This window comes from Musa acuminata, chromosome BXJ3-3 (assembly GCF_036884655.1).
Source record: "Musa acuminata AAA Group cultivar baxijiao chromosome BXJ3-3, Cavendish_Baxijiao_AAA, whole genome shotgun sequence".
Classification (NCBI taxonomy): Eukaryota; Viridiplantae; Streptophyta; class Magnoliopsida; order Zingiberales; family Musaceae; genus Musa; species Musa acuminata.
Window position 1 is genome coordinate 3,746,398 of NC_088351.1, and position 27,812 is coordinate 3,774,209.

Genomic DNA, 27,812 nt, shown 5'->3' on the forward strand with positions numbered 1-27,812 from the left:
CTAGGTGTAATTGGCCTGCAACATTCGATCTGGTCTTGACCCGAATCACTTCTGGCTCGACCGGACCAGGTTGTTCGGCAGCAGCAAATCCCCAAACGCTCTAGCCGACTGCGGATCCGCTGCAGCGCCTCTTAGGAATTTTACATCGCGCCTTTCTATTTAATTCCAGTTTCCTCTTTATCTTACGTTTGCACTCCGGAGAAGTGGCGTCACCGCCGGTGATACCTTCACTCGTCCTTTTCTTATGTTCGCTTTACAATACTCATTGCCGGTCACGAAATGGCGTACTTATCCCTTCACATATATCCTCCCTTCAATATTAGAAATTTGAAGCGTTAAATACAAAAACTATATATATATATATAAATATAAATATGAATATATATAATTTGGCCTTTCTCTATCATTTTTTTCCTTTCCCACCCCGCCCTCTCTCCATGGCGGTGACGTGATGCGGTTCTTAAAATGGTCACCGGTTTGTCGCCTCTCTGCTCGACTCTCTCCCGCAGACTGTAGCGAGGCCTTTAAATTGAGTGAGAAGCGCAGCCCTCAATTCGTCTTCGCATTTCTTCTTCCTCCGCACAGAGCGGAGAGAGCAAGAGGAAGGACGTGGAGGAGTAGGGTTTCGTGTCTTGCTGTCGCCTCACTTCAAGATCTCTTCGACCGGGTGCGAGGAGAAGAAAGAGGGAAAAGAACGGCGTCGGCGATCTTCACCCCATTGGCGAGGTCATAATCTCTCTGTCTCTCTCTATCATTCGTTCTCCCTTCAGTCTTCCCCTCGCTTCTCCGCCGACGTCCTTGTTGGGTTCTCTTCTTCTTTCGACGGCTCCTCTCTTGCATGCCTTTGCCCCCTCTTCCGATGAATGTCGATGCCCTTCTCTCCTAAATAGCGCGTGTACTTGTCTTGTGATGGGACTTCATTATGGCAAATGCATCGGTACCTGTTCTCTTGCCTTTTCCGGGCTTCGTTTTCGCTCCGATGATATTAGGGCGAACCATTGTTTCGTAATCCAAGATTTTTGTGTGCATACTATTCGAGTGCCTGACCCCGTGCTGTCGTGCCCTACCAGCTGCCGCCGCCCGAGCCCGGCTACCGCTCCTCTCTCCTCTTCCCTGGTTTTCCTCTCTCTTCCCTCTCCCGTTAGCACATCTCCTCCTCACTCCTCAACTTTCCGCCCTCTTCTGTTTGCTCATCTCCTTCCCGCTCCTTTTCTTTCCTTTCCTCTCTTCCCCTCTCCTGTTCTCTCCTCTCCTTCTGCCTCAAACTCACAGTGCCTTTGTGATGTGAAACAAAAAGGAAGAGATGAGAGGGTGAAAAATGAAGTGAGATATGGTAGGACAAAGAGAACTCTCTTTATTTCAAGAGATACTTAAGAGCTAATAGCTCAAAATATAGAAATTTGATAAGGTTTAAAAAAAAAAAAAGAATACCCCACCAACCTTCCTTCCTTCCCCTTTTATAATCCCTTATAAATTTGAATCCTTCAATCACCTAATTAATGAGTCACAATATACTAAAAGTCAACCACAAATTGCAATACATATTATATTAAATTCATGGTGCATTATACTTTGGTGATTTTGAATTTTCATAATTATCTCAAGATACTAATTATTTTTTTGAAATTTGATAGGGTTGAGCTTGAAATTTATTGTCTTGGAACTTGGGAGAATTCAATGCTCATCATGCATTACATCATTCTCCCCAGGTGAGAACTCGTCCATGAGTTGTCGTCATTATTATCATGGTAAATTGATATATCCTGAATGTTAAATGTGGAGTGAGTGTGAGCGTTAGGAGGAAGTTCAATTTTGTAAGCATTGTCGTTAATTCTCTTGAGAATTCAATAGGGGCCATTTTCCTTCTCTTTGAGTTTATTGTAAGTTTCTATCGGAAACGTTCTTTTTTCAAAAAGACCTAAATAAGATCTCCTTCTTCAAAGATCATCACACGACGATGCTTGTTGGCCTTTTTTTTTTGTAAACTTGGTTGCTAGCCTCAAGCTTCTTCTTTACTTCTTCATGTGTTTTTGTTATGGTAATTGCAAAATCCTCTCTCTTTCAACTTGATAAAGGTGATTTAGGTACTTCAGCAAGATCTAGAGAATGAGATGAAATGTGACCATAAATAATCTCAAATTGACTCTTGCCCATAGAATGATTAATCATAGAGTTATAAGCAAATTTAGCTCAAGGTAGCATGAGATCTCATTGTTTAGGTATTTTTGCAGCAAAACATCGTAGCAGACTACCCAAGGTTCTATTAACAACCTAAGCTTGGCCTTCTATTTAAGGATGATAAGCACCACTATATAATAGTTTGGTGCCAAATTTCTTTCATAAACTTCTCCAAAAATGATTAAAAAATTTAGTATCTCTATCTAATGTGATAGATTTAGGAATTCCATGAAGTTTGACCACTTTATTGAAATAAAGGTTAGCAATATAAGAAGCATCCGTGGTCTTTTTGCAAGAAATAAAATATGCCATTTTGGAAATCGATCAACAAAGATAGAATCTGTACCTCTTTGAGTTTTCGGTAGACTAATGTCACTAATCACAAAATCCATACTAATGTCTTCCCAGGCTGCCTCCCTTTGACTTCTGCTCATAGTTCTTTGACCATTGACTGTATCTAAAATACCTCTGTTGCTCCCAATAAAGAAAGGATTTGATTATCTTTTAGGCTGTTCATTTTTTCTCTAATCCCATCAATGCTTAAGGATGTACAGAACTTGTAATATGCTTAACTTCATTATTTTTTTCCTCTAATGAAAATGTATATAAGCTGCTGGTAGCCTCCTAGGTTGTTGCATGAGTACTTTCTTAATAATTATCCTTATTCATTGAGTGGAGAGTGCTTGACTATGTGGTATGTCAAACTGGGATAAATTCTCTTTACTCCTTTAATTATTTTATATTCAAAGATCTGTAAGTACAGAAGGTTGTTCAGTTATTGTACTAGTTGTTCACATTGAAAAGTGGATTACTGTGTTATATACCAATGTTTTTGAATGCACTAGATGCCAAAAGGCTCCAATGATGTAGGACAAGAGTGACGAAATATTTTTTCGATAATAGGGGAGCATAAAAGAGAGGAACATAAGATAATAACTGAAAGATAATAGGAAAACAATTGGATAACTACCCGACTCGCTCTAGCTCAAGGACGATAGAATCATGCCATCGGAAAATAAATGTGACCTCGCACCACTCACACTCAAGATGGGAAAATAACTCATTTCGTTGATCTATTTGTGATTGATTTGCATTACGATGTTCTTGCCCCCTTTTATAGGCTAAGTACAAGAAAAGAAAAGGAAAAATGTAAAAGTAAAAAAAATTACAATTGAATAAAGTCAAATATATGATTTGATCTTTCCTTCGAAGAAGATAATATTCTTGATTGATATGCTTCCATCCTCGTAGAGATCAATCTTTCCAAATCCATCAGGATTTGGAATCTTAATTTACAATTATAATTTGATTTTTTTTTCAAATTCTTTTCACATTTTCTTCTTCCTTTAATGGACTAGGAAATTAGATCAGAATTATTCAGTATGTTGCCATGTGGCAATTTATGTTATGCAAAATAACCTCTAAACTAATTAAATTTATTTGAATAAGCGATAGATAAGATTGGTTTTGTATCATCCAAGGTCCTAAAACTCTTGAGGCGCTCCAAAATATTAAAATTATAAAAGATATATTTCGATTGATAACTATGATTATAAAAATAAGAATGCTACTATGATTTCTACTGATGGAAAACAGGTTTCTAACTGGTGCTAAACAATTCTAAAGAGTGGATTAATATAGTGCTAAATAGTTCTAAAGAGGGAACTGAGAAGAGTAATCGATAGCTGTGTAGGAAGGTGGGGAAGGAGAGGGCGACAAATGAAGTTGCAGACGAAAGTGGCGATGGCGGACGAAGCTGTGGACAAAGGCGACGTCAACAAACGAAACTACAGACAAAAGCGACGATGATAGTGACAGATGAGGTGATGGATGAAGGTGGCTGTGGACGAAGCTATAGACGAACTAGGTTGGGCGTCGGGTTTTTTTGGGGGGTGTTGGTGGGGGGGGGAGGTGGGGGGGTGCGCGAGTTTTATGTTATGGTACATTAGTTGGTTTGATTGAACCAACTTGCTTGGTCAATCAAACTAGGCTTGAGTGCCAACCCAACTTTACCCGAGCACTTGCCAGGCACCTAGGCTCAAGTGAGCGCTCGAGTGGCGCTTCATTGAAACGCCTTGCCTAGAGGTTTTGCGAGATGCTCGGGCCTCGCTAGGTGGGCGCTTGAGTGCTTTTTAGAAACATTGTCATACACTATTCCTTTGTTGCTTTAATGCCAAGTTTTCAACTATCAAATTGATATATCATCTGCATTAAGAAGCTGATGCAGATTCTTATTTCATTGTCTCATACTTTATGATTGATGAAAGGAAAAGTTAACACCTTGTGGGCGCTTGAGTGCTTTTTAGAAACGTTGTCATACACTATTCGTTTGTTGCTTTAATGTCAAGTTTTCAACTATCAAATTGATATTTCATCTGCACTAAGAAGCTGATGCAGATTCTTATCTCATTGTCTCATACTTTATGATTGGTGAAAGGAAAAGTTAACACCTTGTCCTTTTATTCATCTGTTTAAGGTTAATTGTAACACATGGAAATCTCATGAAAATGTGATTCTTTTTAGTTAGATTTTCAAGATCTCCCGAATGACTTTATGCATGATCTTGATGATTGTCCTGTGATTGCTTGAAGATTATGCCAACATTGGTAGCTTGAGTGTTAGGGTGGTTCAACAGCAGGTGTTGCTTTGTTATATCGAGGTTTTTACACTACGTTCCTGCAAATTGTAAGATTAAGGATCTTCTTTCCATTTGTTGCGGGGTTGATTTCTTGATTCTTATGGAGAGTATGTGTTGTCATTTCATGTTTTGTACTTACAGTCAAGATATTTGTAAAACCTAAAGTCTAAGGCTTCATTCCATGCTAGTGCACGGTCTAGTTCATATTATAGTACTTAAATGAAATTTTCACTTTTTATTTGTCAGGTTATAATATCTTCTTTTACTTATGAGTCAGCTTTAAGGCATAGAGAAAAATACTTGGTGACATGGAAGATCAAGTTTCCTCTCCACTTGTCTTAGATGGATCTATTCGTAGCATCAAATTTAGCATAGCAACTGCTGAGGAAATTGTAAGTATTTGTGTGTATTCTCAAATTAGTCTCTCATTTCATCAAATGTTTTTCTAGATCTAGTGTTTTCTTTTCTTTGTAAGCTTCTATTGGTTGACTTGTATTTAGATTAATGTGTTCTTCTGCCATTTCTGCTCTTTCTTTACTTTGCATCGCATATTGTTCCTCCTCTTAATATTATACAATGTTTTTGTACCTTAGACCAATTATTAGTTCTGTTCATTTTGCATTATACTCTGAAACTTCTGATATCTACTTGGATTCAGTAGATATTCATGACAGAACTTCCATCCTGAAGTCTTCACCATCAAACCAAAGAATTTAGAATATAATGTAGGCAACACTCAGATGAATACGAGGAAAATGGAGGCAAAACATGTGTAAAATATGGATCAAATAAAAAACATATAAGAGAATTTTTACACTAGAAACTCTGAAGAAGCATGCTTCTTGAGAAGTGTGGTAGTTAATTATGCAATTTATCATTCTTCAGATTGTTCTGGCAAGAAACTGATTGTCATAACTCCTACATGTCTATAAATTTATTGAAGCTCAAACTATAATATCATGTGGGAGATGTGTAATTGCTGCAAGAGATACACAGTTAGATGGCCTGTGGAATCATGTTATACGGGGATTATATATAATTAATACAAACAATTTGGCATTTTTTCTAGAATGACCTCAGTAGGTCTCCTCGATGCCAATTATAGTACTTTAGAAATGAGCATTCATAACAAGCTACATCAATCTTCTTTTTGCTGGTTATCTTATATCAAATTTTACTTATTGTTGATGTATTGAAAGGGTGATTGGCTTAGGGGTTTGAAATAATGTACTCAAAGGCGTTAGGCGCTAAAAGGCACTAAGGTTCCAAAACGCCCGAGGTTCTCTCAAATATTATTTTTTATTAAAAATATATCATTATTGATAAATATGATCTCTAAAATAAAAATCAAACATCAAATTGTATTCATTTAAAGGACCAAATTATCTTTCCCAAATCTAATAACAAAAACGATAAAAGTCACAAAACAAAACAGGATTATCAGTTGGGAGGGAAGCAAGGAGCTAGCAAGAGGGTGTGGTTGATGTCGGTTGGGACAAGTAAGGAGCTATCAAAAAAGGAGGATAGGGGAAGTGGGAGGAGTTAGGGGAGCTATCAAGGTGGTAGAGGAAGGAGAGGGGGCTATGAGGAAGGAGGCGGAGGAGGAGGAAGAAGAAGGAGAGGGGGCTATCGGGGAAAAGGAAGAGGCAACAGAGGCGAATGAGGAGGAATGAGAGGGGGTTGTCGGGGAGGAGGAGACAACGACAACGATGGTGGAAGATGGGGGGGGATATTGAGAGCTATCATGGAGGCGACTGTGGTGGAGGGAGAGGGGGTAATCAACACTTGAGGAGGCTTGGCTATTGAGGAGGAGGGAGGGGAAGGAGAGAGATTACAAAGATTGCATAAAAGCTTTTCATCGGAGGAAGATGTCGTCTTTCTTTGGTTAGATTTTCCAAGGAGGAGGGTCTCATTTATGCACGTGCAGGAGGAGTGTCGGAAGATATGTTGATCTGGATCGAGCTAGAATCAATGGATCATAAGTTGACTCAAATTAGATTTAGCAACACATTGATTTGGTTTAATCGAATCATAATCAACATACTAGTTTGACTTATATTGGGTTTGTCTTAGGCGTGCATTTGCTCGGTGTATAGGCTCAAGCACATGCTTGGGCCATGCCTAAGTGGTGTTCGCCTGTACCACTTGTTGAATGCTTAGGCCTTGCCTCATCTTGCTTGGATGCCTATGCTAGCGCCTAAGTGCCTAGTGATTTTATTGGTTTGGAAAGAGAGTTGGTGAAAATAAAAAAATACAAAATAGAGGATGAACATATTCTCAATTTGGACAATGCAAGAACAAGTAGTGAAAATTCAAATGCATATGGTTTTTGATGCAAAGAAAGACAATGATCCTCCTTGATTAACTTGACTGATTGTGAAGTTGATATGCAAGGCTTCGATGCTTCAATAATTCTAGGTTCTCAATAATTTGGGGTTGAGGAATTTTGCCCAATGGTGAAATTTGGGCTAATTACATATTATCCCCTTGTAATTAGCTACTTTTAGCATTTCGGTCCCCACATTTTAAAAAGTTACATTGACATCCCTATATTACAAAAGTGAAGCATCTAGGTTCATTTACCATAACGTCGTCAGTTTTATCAACGAAAATATTAAAACAAAGAACAAAAAAATAATTGTAACGTTTCAATTAGTGGTGGCGGTTGTCGTCATTGGGGGTTGTGAGTGGTTGTTGTGGATGAGGAGAGCGGCAGTGAGAGGTGAAGGCTGCTCGGCAACTACGTCGACAACAGGTATGATGGTGTACTCGGCATCGAATTCTGGGATCCACATTTTTCTACTACCGTCGGACACGTCCGTTGGGAGATCGACAACCGCTCACTTGCTAGCCTTCCAGAGCTTCCCTTTCCGGTTGACGACAATCGTGGCAAATAGAGCTCCTATAAGGAGCCTCCCATCTCTCCTTTTTCATGCCCATGTCGAAACTAACGCGGCAGTAGGGGAGTGATTGCTCGATCCGAAGGTGGGGTCACCGGAGCTCCTGTTGCTGTCGTGTTAGTTGTAGCATGAGCATGAAAAATGAGAGATGGGGGGCTCATCGGAGGAGTTCTATTCATTGTGATTGTCGTCAATCGGGAAGGAAAGTTCTGGAAGGCTAGAGGGCAAGCGGTTGTTGAGCTCCCGACGGACGTATCCAACGACGGTAGAAAAATGTAGGTCCTGGAATTCGACGTTAAGTACATCGTTGACGCAGTTGCTGAGCCGCATTCTCGTCATCGTTCTTCTTATCCACAATAGCCACCCATGGCCCCCAACAGCATCGTCGTCTGGCACTACCAACGAAAATGTTAAAATTATGTTTTTACCATTTGTTTTCGTGTTTTTGTTGGTAAAATCAATGGCGTTAGGGTAAATGGACTTAGATGTTTCACTTTCGTAACTATAAGGCTATCAATGTAACTTTTTAAAGTGTAGGGATCGAAATGCTAAGGGTATCTAATTACAGGGGGTAATATGTAATTAGCTCGTGAAATTTAGATGATAGACTACATGGGGAATATAGGAAACAAAAAATGCTCTTGGAGCCACTTGAAGTCCTTTGAACTTGTGAGGAAAGAGTTTGTGGCCTTACATCACTTACACGTCATGGGGAAAAAAAACTCATTCATTTATTCAGTAATTAATGTCCCATAACAATTCCTTTCCCTATTTTATAGGCCCAAAGAACAAGAAGGAAATAAAGTTACAGAAATAATAAAAAATACAATTACATCAAGATAAACCAATAAATTATTTTCATTTTTTATAAAAGAGAAAGTTTCATATTTAACTCGATAAGTAATCTTCCTTTTTGTTAATATAGCTTATTGATGGTATTCTATGAGATCTTTGTACTCGTAAAATCATGAAACTTCCTTGTATATATGGAATTCTCAATCAAACCAAAATTTGATTTCTTCCATCTTTTTCTTCACCAGCTTCCCTTTTTTTATCCTTGAGCAATCTAGGAAATAAAGCTAGAAACATGGGAGATGTCACTATGTAACAACTTATAAAATTAACAAATATCCCATCTAAAATACTAAATCTGTTCCAAAGAAAAAAACAAATAAATAGATTGAATTAATAGCATGTTGATTGAACTAGAATTCTTGTTTATCACTAATCTATGGGTATTCGGGTTGGCCATTGTTCTTCATACCTCATGTGGACCTCCAGAAGTGTCGCTTTTTATCACTTGTGTCATTTTGAATAAGCTTAAAGCCTTCTCATGTCAGCTTTCTGAAAATATTCCTTTATTTTTTAATTCTTAAGGCATTAGTAATGAGAGTGTTTTTAGTCCTATGCCTGCACTTGCTTCTAACAGCTACATGTATGAATAGGACCAATTTCATGATGTTTGCTGCTCGAGTTCAACAGCATAAATAAGGCTAATTTTATCTGATTCTATCACTGAAATCAATTTCAGCTTCTATACTAGTCAAAGGGTAATAACCATGAACAAATTTAAGAACAACATTACTTTGCATTTTTGTTGACATTAGCATAAAGAATGATGTCTAAAATGTTCATCTTATCCCTTTAAGGATTTTTTTATTGTTTGCTCACTGAGAGTTGTGTAGTCACTCTTTAGCACACAGATGCAAAACCCAATGGTTTTAGTTGGGTAGACACTGACATGCTATATTCAGGAAACTTTGGAAATAAAATAAAGGTTCAGCACTACTTTCTTAACAAACTTTCTTTCAAAAAAAAAAAAAAAGCTTCCTTTCATTTTTATTGATTACCTGAATAATCCTCTCTTCTGTAACTTTTATTGACTTTCTGATGCAGAACGATAGTATCATTTATTGTTCACCTAATGGTATCTAGACGGATACAACTTATGTTTAATTGCTTTTATGCTATTGCATATTTAACAAAACTATAATTTGCATAATTGATTGCACCTGTTGATTTCCCAATATTGCCATAGTGAATATTCTATAACATGATATCATATTTGCATGACAGAGGACATACTCCATAAGTGATTGTCCCATTTCACACCCATCCCAGTTAGCAAATCCTTTTCTTGGCTTGCCATTGGAATCTGGTGGATGTGAAACCTGTGGGACAGCTGAAATCGGAAATTGTGAAGGTATGCATGTGTATATCATTTAATTTGTAGATAAAACTTGCTATCACAACATGTTTTTTGGTACCATTTTCCAATGACAGTCTTTTTCTTTGTCTAGGTCATTTTGGTTACATTGAGTTGCCAATACCTGTATATCATCCTTCTCATGTCAGTGAATTGAGAGATCTTTTAAGTTTGGTATGTCTAAAGTGCTTGAGGATGAAGAAGGTACCCAAACAATCATGGATGCTTTTATTTTGTGTTTAGTGTTAACTTTCTGTATGCGATGTAGTATCTGCACCTGCGCAGTGTATATTATTTAAATTACTAGTTTTATGTCATTTTGATTCTCAATGTATGATAGTAGTAGTACATTTCTTGGAAACACTTTTTGATGGCTCTTCTTTATTGGTTCTACCAAGCAGGGGGTGCCAATTGCTAATTGTTGTAAGCTATATATTAGAGCAAAAATTGTTGTTAGTCACATTCTAGATAGTTTTGTTAGGAATCACTCAAGACCAATGAATTTTAATGTAGCATGTCTTCTTTTGAACTACAGGGCAAGTTTTGGGATCATGGCAATGATGCTTGTTTCTCTTGGGGTGATTATGGTTTAAAGTTTAAACCACAAACCTTCCTGTGTGCAAGGGTTAGTAGCAAGGTATGCAATTTCGTATCGTACTGGAGTTTTGACGTTCGCTCGGTACGGTACGAAACTGTATGCCGAGCGGTATACCGTTCGGTATATATATATATATATATATATTTTTTTTTTCGTTCCGTCCGGTAACGGACGGTCCGTGTACCGGTAAGCTGACGGACCGGTATGTACCACCCATACCGGGCGGTATTATTCAAAATTGCATACCTTGTTTAGTAGTTCTTTCCTAGATGTCTACATTGGCGGAAGCCTCATGCAACATCCAATGCCACTGATTGGGCATAATTTTGAGCTACTAGTTGGGCCTTGGGCTTTGATGATGAAGCCATGCGTTATGTGGAGGAGACTTTGGCACCATAGTTTAGTCTCACATTAGAAGTGAGAAGAGAATTGAGTTGGTCTATTATTATGGCCTTAACCATTTTATACTAGTAGTTTGATCTCATCAAATTAATGTTGCAGTTCTATCATTAGGATGGGTTGTGACAATTGGTATATGAGGTTCAACTAGGAAAGAACTATCGTGGTTGGGGTTGGAGGCATATCATGGCATGGAGTCATCATTGGATTGGGCATTACAACTCACCGACTAAGCCCAATTCTAATTTATGAGTTGTGTCTTGGATTTTGACTAGGGCATCAAGCCTTAAGTGGGGAGATTGTAACACATCAACCACCAGCTATTGGTCTATTATTATGTCCGTAACCATTTTGGACTAGTAGTTTAGTCTCATCAAATTAATGTTGCAGTTCTATCATCAAGATGGGTTATGACAATTGGTATATGAGGTCCAACTAGGAAAGAGCTATCCGTGGATGGGGTTGGAGGCATATCATGGCATGGAGCCATCAATGGATTAGGTGTTACAACTTACAACCCACTGACTTAGCGTGGTTCTAGTTTATGAGTTGTGTCTTGGATTTTGACTAAGGCATCAAGCCTTAAGTGGGGAGATTGTACCACACCAAACACCAGCTAGGCATAATTTTGGGCTATGAGTTTGTATTGGACTTTGACGAGGGAGTCGAGCATTAAAGTGGAGAGATTATGGCACATGAGCTTAGTCCTTCATTGGAACTGAGAGGAGAATTGGGGATAGATGGGGTCTACTACTATTAACTTAGGATTAAACACTCATCAAGTTGATGTGTTTGTTCTGCCACCAGGTTGGATAATGACATGAGCCACTCACATCTTGTCATCAATTTATTATTATTATTTTGTTTACTTTCAAAGTAGAATTTTCACCAACTACACAAGGTTAGCTTCACCTTAACAAGCTCCATTGAGCATAGATCTTCTTTATGACATTTCAGAAAGCTGTTAGCTGCATTTTATTTTAAGAAAGTGGGAGAATTAAGAACTGACACTTGCAACAACATGACCTCATCACATGGGTTAAATCTGTTTATGGATGATGTCCTTATGACTCACACTGGTAGGTGTTCATGCATTTGCTTCCTGCAAGTATTGATTCTGTTTCTTGGTATGGAGAGTTTCATGTAGAGTATTTATTTGGCAAAAGAGTGTCAAGATATATGATCCTCAGATGATGATATTAAATGTCGATGGCTTGAGTTTATTGTCTTATTTTATTGACACAAACATGATTATGTGAATATCTCCCATTATTTTCTGGATTAAACATCATCTCTGGAATTCCTTTTGATTCCAGTTTTCTCTACACTGCCACAATTTATCAGGTTAAATACAGTGTGGGCAAGGGGAAAATCTCAAGCATGCCATGTCTCTATTGTCTGGTAATATCTAACTCTCTTCCTGGTAATTTGTTTGTCATAAATTTTCAATCTTTTTAAAATTGATGCAAAACTTAATTTTTCAGTTATAGTCGAATTTAAAAATTTGGTTAAATGCATCTTAGTAGTCTTTCTCTAGGATTTATATAAATCTTGTGTGCTGTTGTATCTTCAACTCTGGTTTGTTACTCTAAATATAAAGTATTCATTTCTGTGTATAGAAAACCTCAGGGTCAGGTTCCTGCACTCCAATTATAATAGTAAGATATGGAAAATGTCAGTATCCATACCTATAATCTAGCTCTTAAGCAACATGCTGCAGAAGACAGTTAATGATAAATGGGATATTGTTTTTATCTATTTATGGATAGCAAAAGGAAAAAAAGGAGATTATGATTGCTGGTATGGTTGTTTCTAGTAGCTTCCACATCAAACAAGAAAGAGAACCACCCTCTTCCAAGAAATAGTGTTCTCTACTTCTGTTTTCTACAAAAATGTTATATACCATTGATTATGATGTTTTGGAGATCTGCTGGAAGAAATGGTATATATTTCTTTAACCTTTTATTGAAAGTGGATCAACATGGAAATAATCTAAAAATTATGTTCATTCTTAAGTGAGTTAGAGTTAATTTGTTGTCATAGAGGAGCTGTACCAGAGTTTATTTCTGGAAGGTTGGCCGTGATGTCCTCGTTAATGGCGTTCATCTTATTTATTATATTTGTTTGGTTAGAAAGATATTGCAGATTAAAACTGACTCTTGGATGTGTGTTAATACAAAAATCATGTTAATTCAGTTGGTGCAATGTTTCTGCTTTCATGGATTTCCTTCCGGAGTTTACTGATAATTGGTTGCAAGTAAAATTTTGTTCTTATTTTTAGCCTATGCTAAACTTGTTTACTTTTTTCTTCTCCACTTCATATTTTCAGTAAATGATGTTAATTTTACTTTCTGGTATGAATTCCACTGAAAATGCAAATGTCTGCTTATGGAACATCTTACAGTAATTTGTAATGAGAAAACACAAGGATAATTGACTGCCTCTGGAATTTAAGTTGTTTTGTTTCCTATCCATACTCTAGTTTGTAGCTTATGTTTATAAGATGCTTTTATTTCCAGACAACGTGCATATGCAATTCTCAACCTGCATATGCACTTTTACATATTTACAATCATGACAGACCAGTTGAATATGTAGACAAGTTTTTGAAAAGCTAATGTTCTTCAGCGAATCATTCACATGCTAAGCATGGATTTGGGACATTCTAGTTATTCCTAAATGGAAGCTGTTTTATGAAGAGATGGCATTGTGGGGCTTAACATAACACTAGTGCTTTGTTTTTTTTTTTTCTCTTTTGTAATTTAGTGGAACATATATTGTTTCTTATCATTGTTGCATTAGCTGCTCATGAAACTTTAGGTAGTAACTTGCAGTAATTATTGTCATTTGTTCTGTACAGCACCATGTTATTGTTGATTTAATGAGTATTTGCATATCAGTGTAAATAGATATTCCTGATCAGATGGATGATACTTATTGCAGGATCTTCCTTCTATATCTATTAAAGAAGTGAAGACAGCAGATGGTGCTACTTGCTTGGAATTAAGAGTATCATCTAGATCGAGATTACAAGATGGCTTCTGGAGTTTCTTAGATAGATTTGGTTATCATTATGCTGGAACATTCCGTCGCCCATTGCTGCCCTCCGAGGTCACAGACTTTCATATCTTTCCACGTGAAATTGCTTAATTGCTTTATGAGTGCCTCTATCTAGGTTTTTTATTTTACTTCTGAGGATCTTTTACCTAGTCCATTACTTGGAGGAGTTTGGACCAAAACTGGTTGATAGAAAAAGGTCTGTAGTGTTAAAGTCTGTGTGTGCATGTGTTTGGCTGTGTGAGTGCAGATATTTATATGCCACATAAAATATCTTTACTGGCCAAGTTGTTCCAATTTTTTCCTGTGGTTATTGACGATGTTGTTATGATCAAGACATTATGTAAATCACATTGGTACGAGGTTCAATCAGATTGTGAATTGTATTCTGGAGCATATGTTTTTTCTAGTATTTTAGAAATTTGAACATTTCAAATTTTGTAAAAACAGTAGGTAGTTTAAATCAAGGTTTACAATTTCGAATAATACAGCCCGTATCGGGTGGTACGTACCGGTCCGTCAGCAAACCGGTACATGGATCGCTCGCTACCAAACGGTATTATATATATAATATATATATATTATAATATATATATATATATATATATATATATTATAAATATGCGACGTCGCCTCTTTCTCCCCAACGCGAAAAGGCAATGTTGCTGAAAAATTCTTTTTTATTTATATATATATAAATGTATATAAGATTTTTTTACTCATATATATATATATATATATATATATATATAGAGGCGGCAGCGTCGAGGCAACGTTGCCCCGTTTTTCTACGACGTTGCCCCCTTGGGGAGAGGAGAGAGGCAACGTTGTTGAATCATATATATATATATATATATATCGAACGGTATACCGCTCGGTATACCGTATTGTACCATACCAAGCGAATATTGAAACTCCGGTACGGTACGATATTTCAATCCTTGGTTTAAATCAAACAGATATTTAGATGATGGAGAATAAGATAACATGATAAAATTAGATCCTTTTAAATCAAACTATAGTGATATTCATTTTCTATATGATAAATGATAAAATTAGATCCTTTTGATGCCTCACATACATTATCACACTAATTAGTGTTAACAATTTGATTTTTTTTCGACTACTTATAAGACACAATTGAACAAATTAAAATTTGAACAACCAGATTGGATATTATCATTCCAAGGTGTTCTCTTGTTTTTGTTACAGTCTGTTTTGTTGTGGATTTAATGATCCTAAGAGAACCAAGAACCAGGGTTGGATCGGTTCATTTAGAGCCTGGTGAATTTGTAAGATCCAAACGTGATTGGTTTTCAGCATAAACAAGGAAGAATTAAATACATTTGATAAACTAAAGAATGGAGGACTTTATGTGATATATGAATGTAAAAATATCTTGTGGTAGGGTTGCGGTCTAATAAATTTTTCCTGTAGTATGATGGGGAAATGCTCATTATGTAACTATGTCTTTTAGGCTCTTAAAATTTTGGAGAAGCTTCCAGAAGAAACCCAAAAAAAGTTGGCTGGGAAGGGATACTTCCTTCAGAACGGGTTCATTATGGAACGGCTACCTGTTCCTCCGAATTGCTTGTGTGTGCCAGAAATTTCAGATGGGAAATGTGTCATGTCCTCCGTAAGTATTTTAATGATGAACACCTATTTATCTGACAATTGTACTCTGAATGAGTCTGCTTGTAGAACTGCTATTAATATTTCTTTTCCTTCTGATTTGTAGGATATTTCAAAGTCCCTTCTTAAGAAAATTCTTGGCAAGATTGAGCTGATCAAAAGGTCAAGGTCTGGTTCTCCAAGTTTTGAATCTTATGAAGTTGAGACAAATGATCTGCAATCATCAATTGCACTGTATATGAATCTCAGAGGTACCACAAAGGTACATTTACATAATAGAAGCAGGACAGCTTTGCTGTTCAAAGTTTGTATTGTGGTTTCGTCAGGCTATATTGAATTAATGAATTTTGTTTTGTTTTGATGTTTAATTCAAATCAATTTACTTCTTACCTAACAGGCACCTCGTGACATCACAAGAAGATTTGCATTTGGCAATGAGACTAATGAGTATTTGACAAAGCAGTGGCTTGATAAGATTAGAACTTTATTTATCAGAAAGGGTTCTGGGTTTTCCTCTCGTTCTGTTATTAGTGGAGACCCTTATATTGGAATTAATGTAGTGGGGTTACCATCAGAAATAGCAAAGAGAATTACATTTGAAGAACGTGTGACTGAGCATAATATAACTCGTTTGCAGAATGTAGTTGATAGCCGTTTGTGTATTACATACAAAGATGGTTCCTCCACTTATGCCATTTCTGTAGGGTCAAAGGGGCATACAAATCTTAAAATTGGCCAGGTTATAAATCGTCAAATTTTAGATGGGGATATAGTTTTTATTAACAGGCCCCCTAGTACTCATAAGCACTCATTACAAGCATTCTATGTTTATATTCATGATGATCATACTGTTAAGATCAATCCTCTTATATGTGCTCCACTTGGAGCAGATTTTGATGGTGACTGTGTTCATATTTTCTATCCACAATCCCTATCTGCGAAAGCTGAGGTTCTAGAATTATTTAGTGTGGAAAAACAGCTGCTTAGTTCCCATTCTGGGAGCTTGAACTTGCAGCTTGTTCAGGATGCTTCATTGGCCTTGAAGCTTATATTCAAATCTGGTTTCATAAAGAAGGAAGTAGCACAACAATTGGGGATGTATGTCTCATCAATGCTACCACCACCTGCAATAGTCAAGGCTACTAAACATGGTCCTTGTTGGACAATTCTTCAAGTTCTCCAGAATGTGTTCCCTGCTTTTTTGGACTGTTCTGGCCAACGATATTTTATACGTGAGAGTGAAATTTTGGAGTTAGACACTGATCAAGATGTAGTGCAGTCTTTGCTGACAGATATCATGACTCATATTTACCACATGAAGGGCCCAATGGAGGTTCTTAATTTCTTCAACTATATACAGCCTTTACTAATGGAGATGCTGTTTATGGAAGGCTTTAGTATTTGTTTGAAAGATTTTATTTTATCAAAGGCTGTTGTTAGTGAAATTCAAGGAAGCATCCAGAAAAATTCATGCATACTCAATCAATTGAGATCAAGACGTGATGAACGTGCGGAATTGCAAGTTCAGAACCATCTTAGAAGCATGAAGGATCCAATAGTGAAATTTATCCTGAATTCTTCTGCACTGGGTAACTTAATCGACTCAAAAAGTGATTCATCAATGGTTAAAGTGGTTGAACAGCTTGGATTTTTAGGTCTTCAACTTTTTGATCAAGGAAAATATTACTCAAGGGCTTTGGTTGATGACTGCTTTTTAAACTTTGTAAGCAAGCATTCCGCTGGTGAAGTTGATCATCCATCAGAAGCATATGGACTGGTGAAGAACTCTTTTTTTCATGGTCTAAATCCATATGAAATGTTAGTCCATGCGATATCATCCAGAGAAGTGATAGTTCGTTCGTCTAGAGGACTCACAGAACCTGGAACTTTGTTTAAAAATTTGATGGCAATTCTTCGAGATGTTGTTATCTGCTATGATGGAAGTGTCAGAAATGTGTGTACTGGTTCACTTGTGCAGCTTGAGTATGTGGATGATGAAGGAGTAAATTCCGTAAATACTCCTCCCGCTGGTGATCCTGTAGGTGTGTTGGCTGCAACTGCAATATCAAACCTTGCATATAAGGCAGTTCTTGATTCATCTCAAAGTAACAATTCATCATGGGAACTCATGAAAGTGAGTCTTCTATGTTTCTACTTGGCAAATTAATTTTCATTTTGGTTGGACTTGCATAGGTCCAAGAGAAACATGATTTGTGTTTAATAGACATGTGTATCTTGCAGGAAATTCTTCTTTGTAAGGTCAGTTACAAAAATGATGTTTCTGACCGCCGAGTGATTTTGTACTTGAATGATTGCTGCTGCCAGAAAAGATTTTGCAAGGAAAATGCAGCATTCGCAGTTTTGAACTGCTTAAAAAGAGTCACTTTGAAGGACTGTGCTCATGAGTTCTTAATTGAGTAGGTATCCTGTATGTGCATATCTGTAGTATAGATTTTTGGTATTGACCAAGATTGATTTGTTTCTTCTCTAAGTTGTCATGTGGTCATCACTTCAATATATATCAGATTATCGGCTTTCCATTTTTCAGTATTATGTTTCATTGGAAAGTGAGATTTATCATTTACGTTTTCTCTCTTTGGCATTGAGTGACCACTATCAAGCACTTTCAGTATTATAAGGTTTGGGGATGGTTGATCTACATATGCCTTGGATGCCATTTCTATCACTTGAACCTTGAACTACTTTGATTAAAATATTTTATTTGTCTAACAAAAGCATTTTTCTTTATATATCTAAATTTTTCTCTATTTATGAGAGTTCCGTTATCTCCTAACATATCTCTGGATAAGCAGCTTCCATTAGGTCTTCATTGTAGAATTGGAATATCCTCCATCACATCAAATTCTATGTTCTAATGGCAGGTGCTGTTAGTGAAAATTAACCCAATCTGTCTCATACAAGTTTCATAAAGAGAATAGTGGAATAAAGTTCTCATAATGAAATTAAAAATAGAAATAAAAATTGTGAAATTTTACCTGATATGCCTCACATAACAAGTTTCCTAAAGAAAATAATGGTTATCATCAACATTATTGACATAACAAATTTTAAGCCCTGGTTTAACCCTTTCATGGGATGAGATGGCAACATCATTAACACGGCAAGGTAAAGGATGGAACTAGGTATGTTTGTAGGCACAAACATGATCTTAGGTTAACAACCTAACAAGCATGTTGGCCTTTTCTTGTGCAACTTCAAAGAACTATATTTACACATTGCATGAAACTCTATAAGCCTATAAATTCAGCTGGGTTCTAATTGGATAATGTTCCACCTTTAGCCTTAATCAGATTATCCAGTTAAGCGGGTTTAGCCTTTTATCATCTGAACCTGCATATGCATTGATAAGTCTTTTGCCATGCTGGTTGGTGTCTTAAGAAGGAATATACTTTGCAATCTTTGTAACTAGTTGGTGTCTTAAGAAGGAATATACTTTGCAATCTTTGTAACTAAAAGTTCCAATCTCTACATGCTTGAGCCTAGATCATGTGTCTTTGTTGGATGTAGGTTTCTCCTTTACAAAACAACTCTTTGTATCTGTTGAGCATTTAACATTTTGTACTGCAAGCCACATTCATGATGCATATATCTCTTTTACATAGGTTACATGTTCTGCAAATTAATAGTCTAAAAAAATATTATGCTTACTTGAGGTTCCTGATTAAACAGGCAACTTAAGGTTTATTTAAAAAAATTTAGTGGTTTTTCTATAGTATTATTTTGGATGTCACTAGATGAACAAGCTTGGTCTGTCATGTTCTTTCATCAATTAAAGAACATTACTGTGTGATTCTCCTGACTGGTTATTTTTATATCAAAATTTGCTAGAAGAATATTTAAAACTGGTCTATGCAAAAATATCATAGCCTATTCAGTGAAATTCATAAGAATTATGTTGAGTTCTCTAACTGAAGTATATGTTGCAAATTTGTTCTTTTTTTTTTACGTCTTCCTCTTATTTTGTGTTTGGATCGTGTAGCATTCAAAAATGTCAAATATACCTTTTTTCTTTTAGATATAATTGCAGTTTGAAATTCCCACTTATAAAATGAGATATATTTTTCCTTTCCCCATGGTGTGGACATAAACATTTTTTGGGCATGGGAGCTTTTTTCATTTTTTTCATTGGAATTACTTATTTTTGAACAAAAAACCTACACATCTTACAAGAAAAGTGTTTCAGGTTTGCTTTTCTGTTTCCCTTAATTTTGTCCTGTATGATCCCTTTTAGAGATAGTGTTAGATGGTTTTTGTTTATACGTAGCATTGTGTGACATTATCACTTTCTTTGATTAATTGTCAGTAGAATGTGTTGAACTATAGTTCTCACTGTAATGAATCATCTATCTGTAATTTTCTCATAGTTTATGGTCACATTTTCAGTCTTCTTATGACAGAAACATGTGTTTGTCTGTTTTTAACTATTAATTTCACTCTCTCTTGTTACTTTCAGATATCAGAAACAAATAGGTGTGTGTGACAGTTCAGTGACAACATCAGGACTTGTTGGTCATATCCATCTTGACAAGGTTTGGTAAAGCTATATTTTCAATCTGCTTCTATTCTGTTTGAGCAATATTGGTAAAAGCTGGCTTTTTTAGAACATCGGTATCATTTTGTTTGATAGATGCAATTGAAGTTGTTGAACATAAATCCTGATGATATTCTTCACAAATGTCAAGCTGTTATTTTTAGCTATGGAAAGAAGAAAGGACAGCTTTCACATTTCTTTAGGAGAATTTTTCTGTCTACTTGGTAAGATGTTCTCTTGTTTAATGGTTTGTTGAGCTTTAGATTTGTGTTTAAGTTTATACCAATCAGCATTTTAATTTCTAAAATTTGTTTTGCCATTTGTTCCATACTCTCTTATTCGAAGTTTGTTTACCAATATAAAGGTTACATTTTGATTATGACACAACTAAAGCATTTCAATAGAAGCCTCGTACTGTCTGTTCCTATCAGTTTCAGACTCAGTGTCAACATTTCTACGATGCTATTGCATAGCATCACCATTGTTTTATCCCTATCTACTGCCAAAATAAGCTACATAATGAATTTGTTGACATCTACTGGACAATTACCTCCCATCTGAGAACCTTTTCATTAGTAGACTAAATGGCTTGTTTCTCCTGTCAGATATTTGACTAGCTTTATGTTGTACAGAATACAGATGACAATCTTAAAGGAATTTGTCACCGTTGTTGCTAAATAACAGAGGACAATAACATTGTTGTTTTTCTCGCTATATGAAAGTCGTAAGAGTTTCAAATTGTATGAAGGATTTAAAATTTTCTCCCATAATTTGTCCAATCAACAATGAAGCTCTATATGGTGCAATTCCAAATATGGACTGGCATTTGTTAAATACTACTGTCATTTTATACCCACTAGAGACAAAATGCCTCTCATATAGTTAATAAAATCAAAGGTTAGATTGAGTTTGTTACAATTTAAATAATTGCACTCTTCAGAGGAAACCAAATTTCTAGCGAACTTTGCTTCCATTTCTAAAACAAACAGCAAGCATGAATCACTTTGGATTTCATCCATGCAGCCATTCTACATCAACAAATATAGTGCCAAGTGATTTGAATATAACTCTTCTTATATTTAGTAGTGTGTAATTAGAGAGCTAATTCTCTATATCAATGTCTAAGTAGCTGTCACCCTATTTTTCCTTTGCATAACTTAGCTTTCACTATTTCTCTTACTTATGACAGTTCATTCGAATATTATTAAGGTGATATTATAGACTGGAAAGAGAAAGAACTGATTAACACTTTTCAAATGTTTATATGCTTAACTGTGTTCTATAATGTTATAGCTCCTTGAGCCATTTGGAAATTTTTTTTCTATGTAGCAAATGTTGCAGCATCAAGCAGCCAAGTGATGGGAACTTGTGTCATCTCCCATGCTTGCAGTTCTCTTATGCTGATGCTAATGCCAGCCAAAATAACATATCTCTTGAAAGAGCAATACATGTGATGTCTGAGACTATCTGCCCAATTCTGTTGGATACAATTGTTAAAGGTGTGCAAAAAAGTGTTCTTTATAGTTTATTCATATTCTACCATAAGGAATTTTGATTTTTTGCTGCTTTTATGTATTTTGATTTCCATCAAATCTCTTTCCAGTCAGGCACACCATGAATAATCTACAGAAGCTGTGGTATTTGTCATATTATCAATATATTTCTCTATCAGATGTATTATGTATAAATGATAAATATATTCACTTACATTATATATAATAGTATTATAGTAGAGCTCAACCTGTTTATATGATAAATAATGTATTCACTTACATTAAATGCACACATAACCATCTGTACACAATGACTTCTGTTTGTGTAGTAACATTAGATGCAAAGTCTTACAGTAGAACTCAACCTGGAGGGAAATGTGTTATTTTTTTCCAGTCAGTTTTTGTCATCAGAAAGCAAGCATGACAAAGAGGATTGCATGTGTTGGTCTTGCACATACATTGAGAAGTTTTGTTTCTGGTTCGGTTTCTAATTTCTTGTATCAACAGGTGATCCTAGAGTTCATGAGGTGAAAATTGTTTGGATTGGGCCTGATGCAACTTCTTGGGTTGGAAGTTCATGTAAAACCCTAAAGGGTGACTTAGGCCTTGAAGTTGTTCTTGGACAAGACGCAGTTCGGCAAAGTGGTGATGCCTGGCGAACTGTTTTAGATGCTTGCTTACCTGTGATGCACCTTATAGATACAGGACGATCTATTCCTTATGGTATCCAACAAATTCAAGAGGTTCTTGGCATTTCTTGTGCTTTTGACCAAGCAGTTCAGGTGTGTCTGCATTTATTGTTTTAGATATAATTTAGTTTCCAAAACGAATGAAAAGAAAGTTATGGTTTTCTAGATGTGATGTATCTAGTTGCAGAAGCAGTTCTAGTTACATTGGCTTGAGTCTGTACTTGACTTAATCCATCCTTGGGAACTATTTTATCATATTTCTACTGATTGCACTTCCATTTGTGTATTTGTCAATTATTTTTGTCCCTTCCCTATGATTTGTAATTTTTGATTTGTTGATGTGCCTTAACTTCCGACGGCTGCTATTACAGCGATTGTCAAAATCAATCAAAATGGTTTCTAAAGGTGTGATGAAGGAACACCTTCTTCTTGTTGCAAACAGCATGACTTGCACTGGAAAACTTATCGGTTTCAACACTGGTGGTTATAAGGCGCTCTTTCGTTCTTTCAAAGTTGAAGTACCATTTACTGCAGCCACTTTATTTGTAAGTGCATGTCTGAATATTTAAGCTCTTCTTTGTTCATTTTCATCAAGTGTGCTTTTTAATTTTGTCTGATAATAACATTAGAATGTTTCTATTCTTCTTGCAGACACCAATGAAATGCTTTGAAAGAGCTGCTGAGAAGTGTCAGGTTGATTCATTAGCCAGTGTGGTTTCATCCTGTTCATGGGGCAAAAATGTGGCTATTGGGACTGGTGCACCATTCCAGATTCTTTGGGATAAGAAACAGGTTCCATTTTCCATTCACCCAATACCATGTACCCATGACTTTATTGAAATATTTGTACATATAATGAATGAGAGTTAATTTACCTTATTTCTGCTGTGACAGATGGCAATGAACAAGGATATTGGAAAAGGAGTCTATGACTTTCTGGAGTTATTAAGGGAGACATCTAGTGGAGAAGCAACTGGCAGATATCTAGCAGATGTTGATGAACTGGCAGAAGAAAATGGAATTTGTTTATCACCTGACCTCGATGGATGTATGACTTTTGATGATAGTGATGATGTTGAGTACAACTTTCAGAAAAGGATTGGCGTGGTAAATGGAAAATCTGGCGAGTCTAGCTGGGAAGTGGATCCAGTTTCGGTCAAGTCAGGTAACTGGGAGGGATGGGGAGATAAAGAATCAACTCATGTGGACAACTGTGAATCGCCAGCAACCAAACATAATGTTTGGTCTAGTTGGGATTCCATCCAAGTGAAACAAAAGACTGTTGAATCTGAGAATCTGGCAGGTGATACTGTACCTGGTGAAGATATGGATGCACAGAAACATTCTGGCACATCTGATGAGTCTGTTGCATGGGGGAAATGGAAGGCAGATGGGAACTCAACTGCCAGGGACAAATTGTCTCACAGGAATTGTTGGAATGAGGCAAGCAAGACCAAGGTGGATTTGAAAGAAGGATCACCAGTTTGGAACAGAACTGCTTCAAGCCCAAAAAGCAAACATAATCAGGATTCATTGTTTTCAACGCCAGGGACTTGGAGCAGCCAGAGCTCCGGAAAACCTTGGGGTCAGGATAATGCTAATAACACTAAAAGAAATATTGCACAAGATGGCTGGAGATGTGCTGAATCACCAGTAACAAATATTTGGGATTCCACTTCAACCAGAAATGCTAATGTTTCAGACAGCCAGTGGAGTGGCAATCCTTCCAAGAATTTGGACATTCAGTGGGATGGAAATGACTCTAACAAAGACTTGGACAGCCAGTGGTGTGGAAATGTCACTTCCACATCAAACACCTCCGAAGGTAGAAATCAATCATGGAATTCTCGTGGTTGGGGTTCTGCAAATCCTCCTGGTAGGAAAAACCAAAAGATGTTTTCTGCAAGATTTCCAGGAAAGTCAGCTTCTCAAAAAGGTTGGAATTCAAATAGGGCCTTGGCTTCAGGGCGACGACTAGAATCTCTTACAGCTGAGGAGGAAAAGATTCTTGCTGAAGTTGAGCCAGTTATGCAGACAATAAAGAGGATTCTGCATGATTCCAGGTAAACAAGATGTTATTGTATCTATCTTCTTTCATAGCATATGCAAGGTAAATATAATTTCTCTTTTCAGGCAAATGTTGTTATTCATACTTTAGAGGTATCCACAGGCTTGTGTGCTTCAAAATTTAATCCTAGAAGTACCTTTCTTTGTAAGCCATTATGAGGTCTACCAGTCTGATGCTTGAATGGGGTTTAGCTTGGGAGAGGATATGTTCAGGTAAGTTCTGATTATCCAACTAGCCAATAAGGTTGTGCTGAGGAACTTGTATAATGACTTTCCAGACAGTAAACAATGCATTAGGTAGTATCTAGATGAACATGTCAAAATGAAAATATTGCCTTAGCAGGAGACTGAGGAACACTTATCTGACTTTACAAGGAGTCTTTTGTTGGCATAATTTTACTGGAGAACAATAGGGAAATTTCACAAGAATTTTCACTATTATGTGTTCACGAGGATTAGCGATAGAGGAAAAGTAAGATGATATTAAGTCACAAATTAGTACATTACCATAGTTGTAAACATTTTTGAGAGGTACAATGTACCAAGTTTCATTAGTGGTCAGCACCAACCAGACTACTTTTAGCATATGCATGCTTGCACACACACACACACACACACACACACACGTAGAATAGAGGTGACATGGACAGGTAGTGGGGGTGAGGTGGCGATGCAGATGAATAGAGGAGGTGACGTGGACAAGCAGTGAAAGGATAACCGGCTGCCCAAGATAAGCAGTATCAACAGAAGAAGAAAAGGAAAAAAGGGTTAAAATGATGTAATGAGTACCAGTACACATGGTAGGCTTACCGTCTAGTAAAGTTTGGTACCAATCAGTAATCATAGTGCAATAAGCTAACTTTCGGACGGGATTGCCCCATCATTGTACCTGAAAAAAACCATTATGTATTAAACAGTGTGGTTAGAACCTCAAACCTTGGTTTCAACTTTGACTTCCAAAGAGTTGCTATGCAGGAACAATACTTCTATTGGTTGATGACATGTTCCAAAAAGACCTGATTGTATAATGCTCAAAGCGTGCTAGAATTTGTTATGTCAATCAAGTCAGTATTTTTGGCATTTGGGTATTAAAATCAGCGACTAGTTGTTCGACAGAAATAGATTCATTAAAACCTGGATAATTTTCTACAGTAATTTCTCTGGCTGTTATGAGTTTGGATTAAAATAGGTAGGTACAAAAAAAAAAACATGGTGATGAGAGAGATTAGTTGAGAAAGAGATGAACAGGAGAAGGGAAGGGAAACATAGGTTCAACAGCCACAACCTAAGTTCCTCAACTTGTTTTCCAATAGGCTTGGCTAATGAAAGGGTACACTACATCTGTTATGTATTAAAGCATCAGTAACTTACCTGGCATCAATAAATTACCTGGCATTGACATTTGAAAAGCACCCACAACTGCTCTAAATAAGGTCTAAATAAGTCATCAATAACTTATCTGATGGGCTTTTCTGAAAAGGAAGCATAAGTGTTCTAAACAAGGTTTAAACTAGAACAATTAAATGTATCTCTAAAGACTTCAAATTATTTATTGGTCTCATCTGCTGCAGTGTACATATGGTGGTGGGTATTGTTCATACTACAGTGACAGAAATAGTAAAGAGCCCCATTACAAATGATTTTAAACCAAATGAAGCCCAAACTAAACTTAAACAAATTGCACAAAATCCAGTATCAAAACCTTTAAGCTAGTAGATAAGAAAATTTAATAAACTCTTGGGTGGATCAGCAAGCCTTGATGTTTCATCAATGGCTATCAGAGATTGGCTAATGCTTCCACCTTCCCTATTGGTTATGCATACCTTAATTCAGATCAGAGGTGTTTAATCTCACATCATCTAGACGTCTGAGCCCTAACCCAGGGACTTTGGATGCTGCTGTTAGTGCCTTGATTCGGAGATTGTTACTTCTCATGTCATCAGGATTGGGTTTTATGACCTTGCTTAGAATTGCTTTACACAACCTTATTTTGATGATCGTAGAAACCATCAATGTTATATACTATGATGTATAAATGCTTATGGCTATCACATTTTATTTAAATAGACATCATAAAAGTGACAATGAGCTCATACATTTTTATATAGAGAGCTTATTATTTTGCACGATTATGCTATGATTAAATTTAAAAATTCTGGTCTCAATAATTAGTTCTATACACATTGTTTATTTTTCCTCATTTATTATATTAAGGGTAGGAAAGACCATGAACATGATTTCTTACCTAACTGACATATGTTTTTTTTATATTCCTATTTGATTCATGAGAGTTTGAATATAGGGCCTAAAATAGCAGTTGAACTTGGGTGAACCTGCATGGTGGTGAACAATTTTCCCTAAAATGTCCTGCTTTTCTCACATACATATTATTAGTTGGTCATGGAAAAACTATCCTTTTAGATGTTACTTCATCAATGAACAAATTGTATGATATTTGTAACGTCATGCTTGCTCTGATGGTATACATATCTTGGTTATGATATATTCTTTCAGTGATGGCAATCAACTTTCTGCTGATGATCAAAAGTTCATCTTGGAGAATGTTTTCAAGTACCACCCTGATAAGCAATCAAAGGTGTCTGATCAAGTTGACTACATCATGGTAAGCTGGACTAGTCATGTGTTCCCAATAAAGCGACAAGGGCATTGCATGACAATGGACCAAACCATGGTTTTTTTTTTCCCTTCAATTAATCTTATTTAGTTGCAATGTCACATAAAGATATTTATTTTGTTGCTGGCAGGTTGACAAGAACATGAGCTTCCAAGACTCGAGGTGCTTTTATGTGGTATCATCGGATGGCACAAGTGCAGACTTCTCCTATCTCAAATGCATGGAGGGTTATGTCAAGCAAACTTTCTCAGAGCATGGGGAGTCCTTTTGTAAAAAGTATTTTAAGAGGCGTCGTTCCGGGCCTGCCGATGATAAAAATCAGCAGCAGTAGTAGTGGTCAAATTTCTGGAGGGAGCCGTACAGTTGTATATAACCCCGGTTCTTTTCCTGACACTACACCATCGAAATGCTTTGTCTTTGGATCACTCGACATGCATGACTGTCACATGCAAAAATTTTTGATTGCATGGCCACTTGGTCGGCGCCGACAATGATCTGGGGAATGGATAGAGGAGATCAGGATCATGACATCCATGGATGATGGGGTTGCAATTAGTCTTCATATTGTTTTGACTGGGATAAGGCCTCAGACGTAGAAAGTTTGCATACTCCACGGAATGCAATGTAAATAGTTACATCCGTGGCACCATATATGACCGACGCAAACTTACATTTCTGATACTGTTGTCAAGAATATGGTGCCCACTTGATTTGTCATTAATGATATGTTTGGACATGTCTTGAAAAGAAAACTATATATATATATAT

General features: G+C 36.6%; 1 protein-coding gene across 3 annotated transcripts; it reads left to right on the forward strand.

The window, feature by feature from the left end:
• The first annotated feature begins 411 nt into the window (after window positions 1–411).
• On the forward strand, window positions 412–27,780 carry LOC135634021 (DNA-directed RNA polymerase V subunit 1-like). Of its 3 annotated transcripts, none has more exons than XM_065144144.1 (20): window positions 412–726; window positions 1,635–1,709; window positions 5,094–5,208; window positions 9,793–9,919; window positions 10,017–10,126; window positions 12,264–12,320; window positions 13,863–14,030; window positions 15,454–15,612; window positions 15,715–15,870; window positions 16,006–17,742; window positions 17,850–18,025; window positions 20,083–20,158; window positions 20,257–20,384; window positions 21,490–21,659; window positions 22,161–22,435; window positions 22,714–22,887; window positions 22,994–23,134; window positions 23,237–24,405; window positions 26,924–27,032; window positions 27,175–27,780. In XM_065144144.1, the coding sequence occupies exons 3-20, from the start codon at window positions 5,125–5,127 to the stop codon at window positions 27,373–27,375; spliced, it is 5,217 nt and encodes a 1,738-aa protein (XP_065000216.1). In that variant the 5' UTR covers window positions 412–726; window positions 1,635–1,709; window positions 5,094–5,124; the 3' UTR covers window positions 27,376–27,780. The 3 variants fall into 3 exon arrangements, with proteins under 3 accessions (XP_065000216.1, XP_065000215.1, XP_065000217.1); XM_065144143.1 differs by having other exon boundaries at window positions 513–726; window positions 5,063–5,208; XM_065144145.1 differs by lacking the exons at window positions 26,924–27,032; window positions 27,175–27,780 and adding an exon at window positions 24,476–24,621 and having other exon boundaries at window positions 587–726; window positions 5,063–5,208.
• Window positions 27,781–27,812: the final 32 nt, after the last annotated feature.

Excerpts from the sequence above, each read along its gene's own strand:
- LOC135634021 (XM_065144144.1), top strand. The coding sequence starts at position 5,125 with ATGGAAGATCAAGTTTCCTCTCCACTTGTCTTAGATGGATCTATTCGT. Across the intron at positions 9,920-10,016 it reads TGAAATCGGAAATTGTGAAG|GTCATTTTGGTTACATTGAG; the intron begins GTATGCATGTGT and ends TTCTTTGTCTAG. Across the intron at positions 22,436-22,713 it reads CTTTTGACCAAGCAGTTCAG|CGATTGTCAAAATCAATCAA; the intron begins GTGTGTCTGCAT and ends CTGCTATTACAG.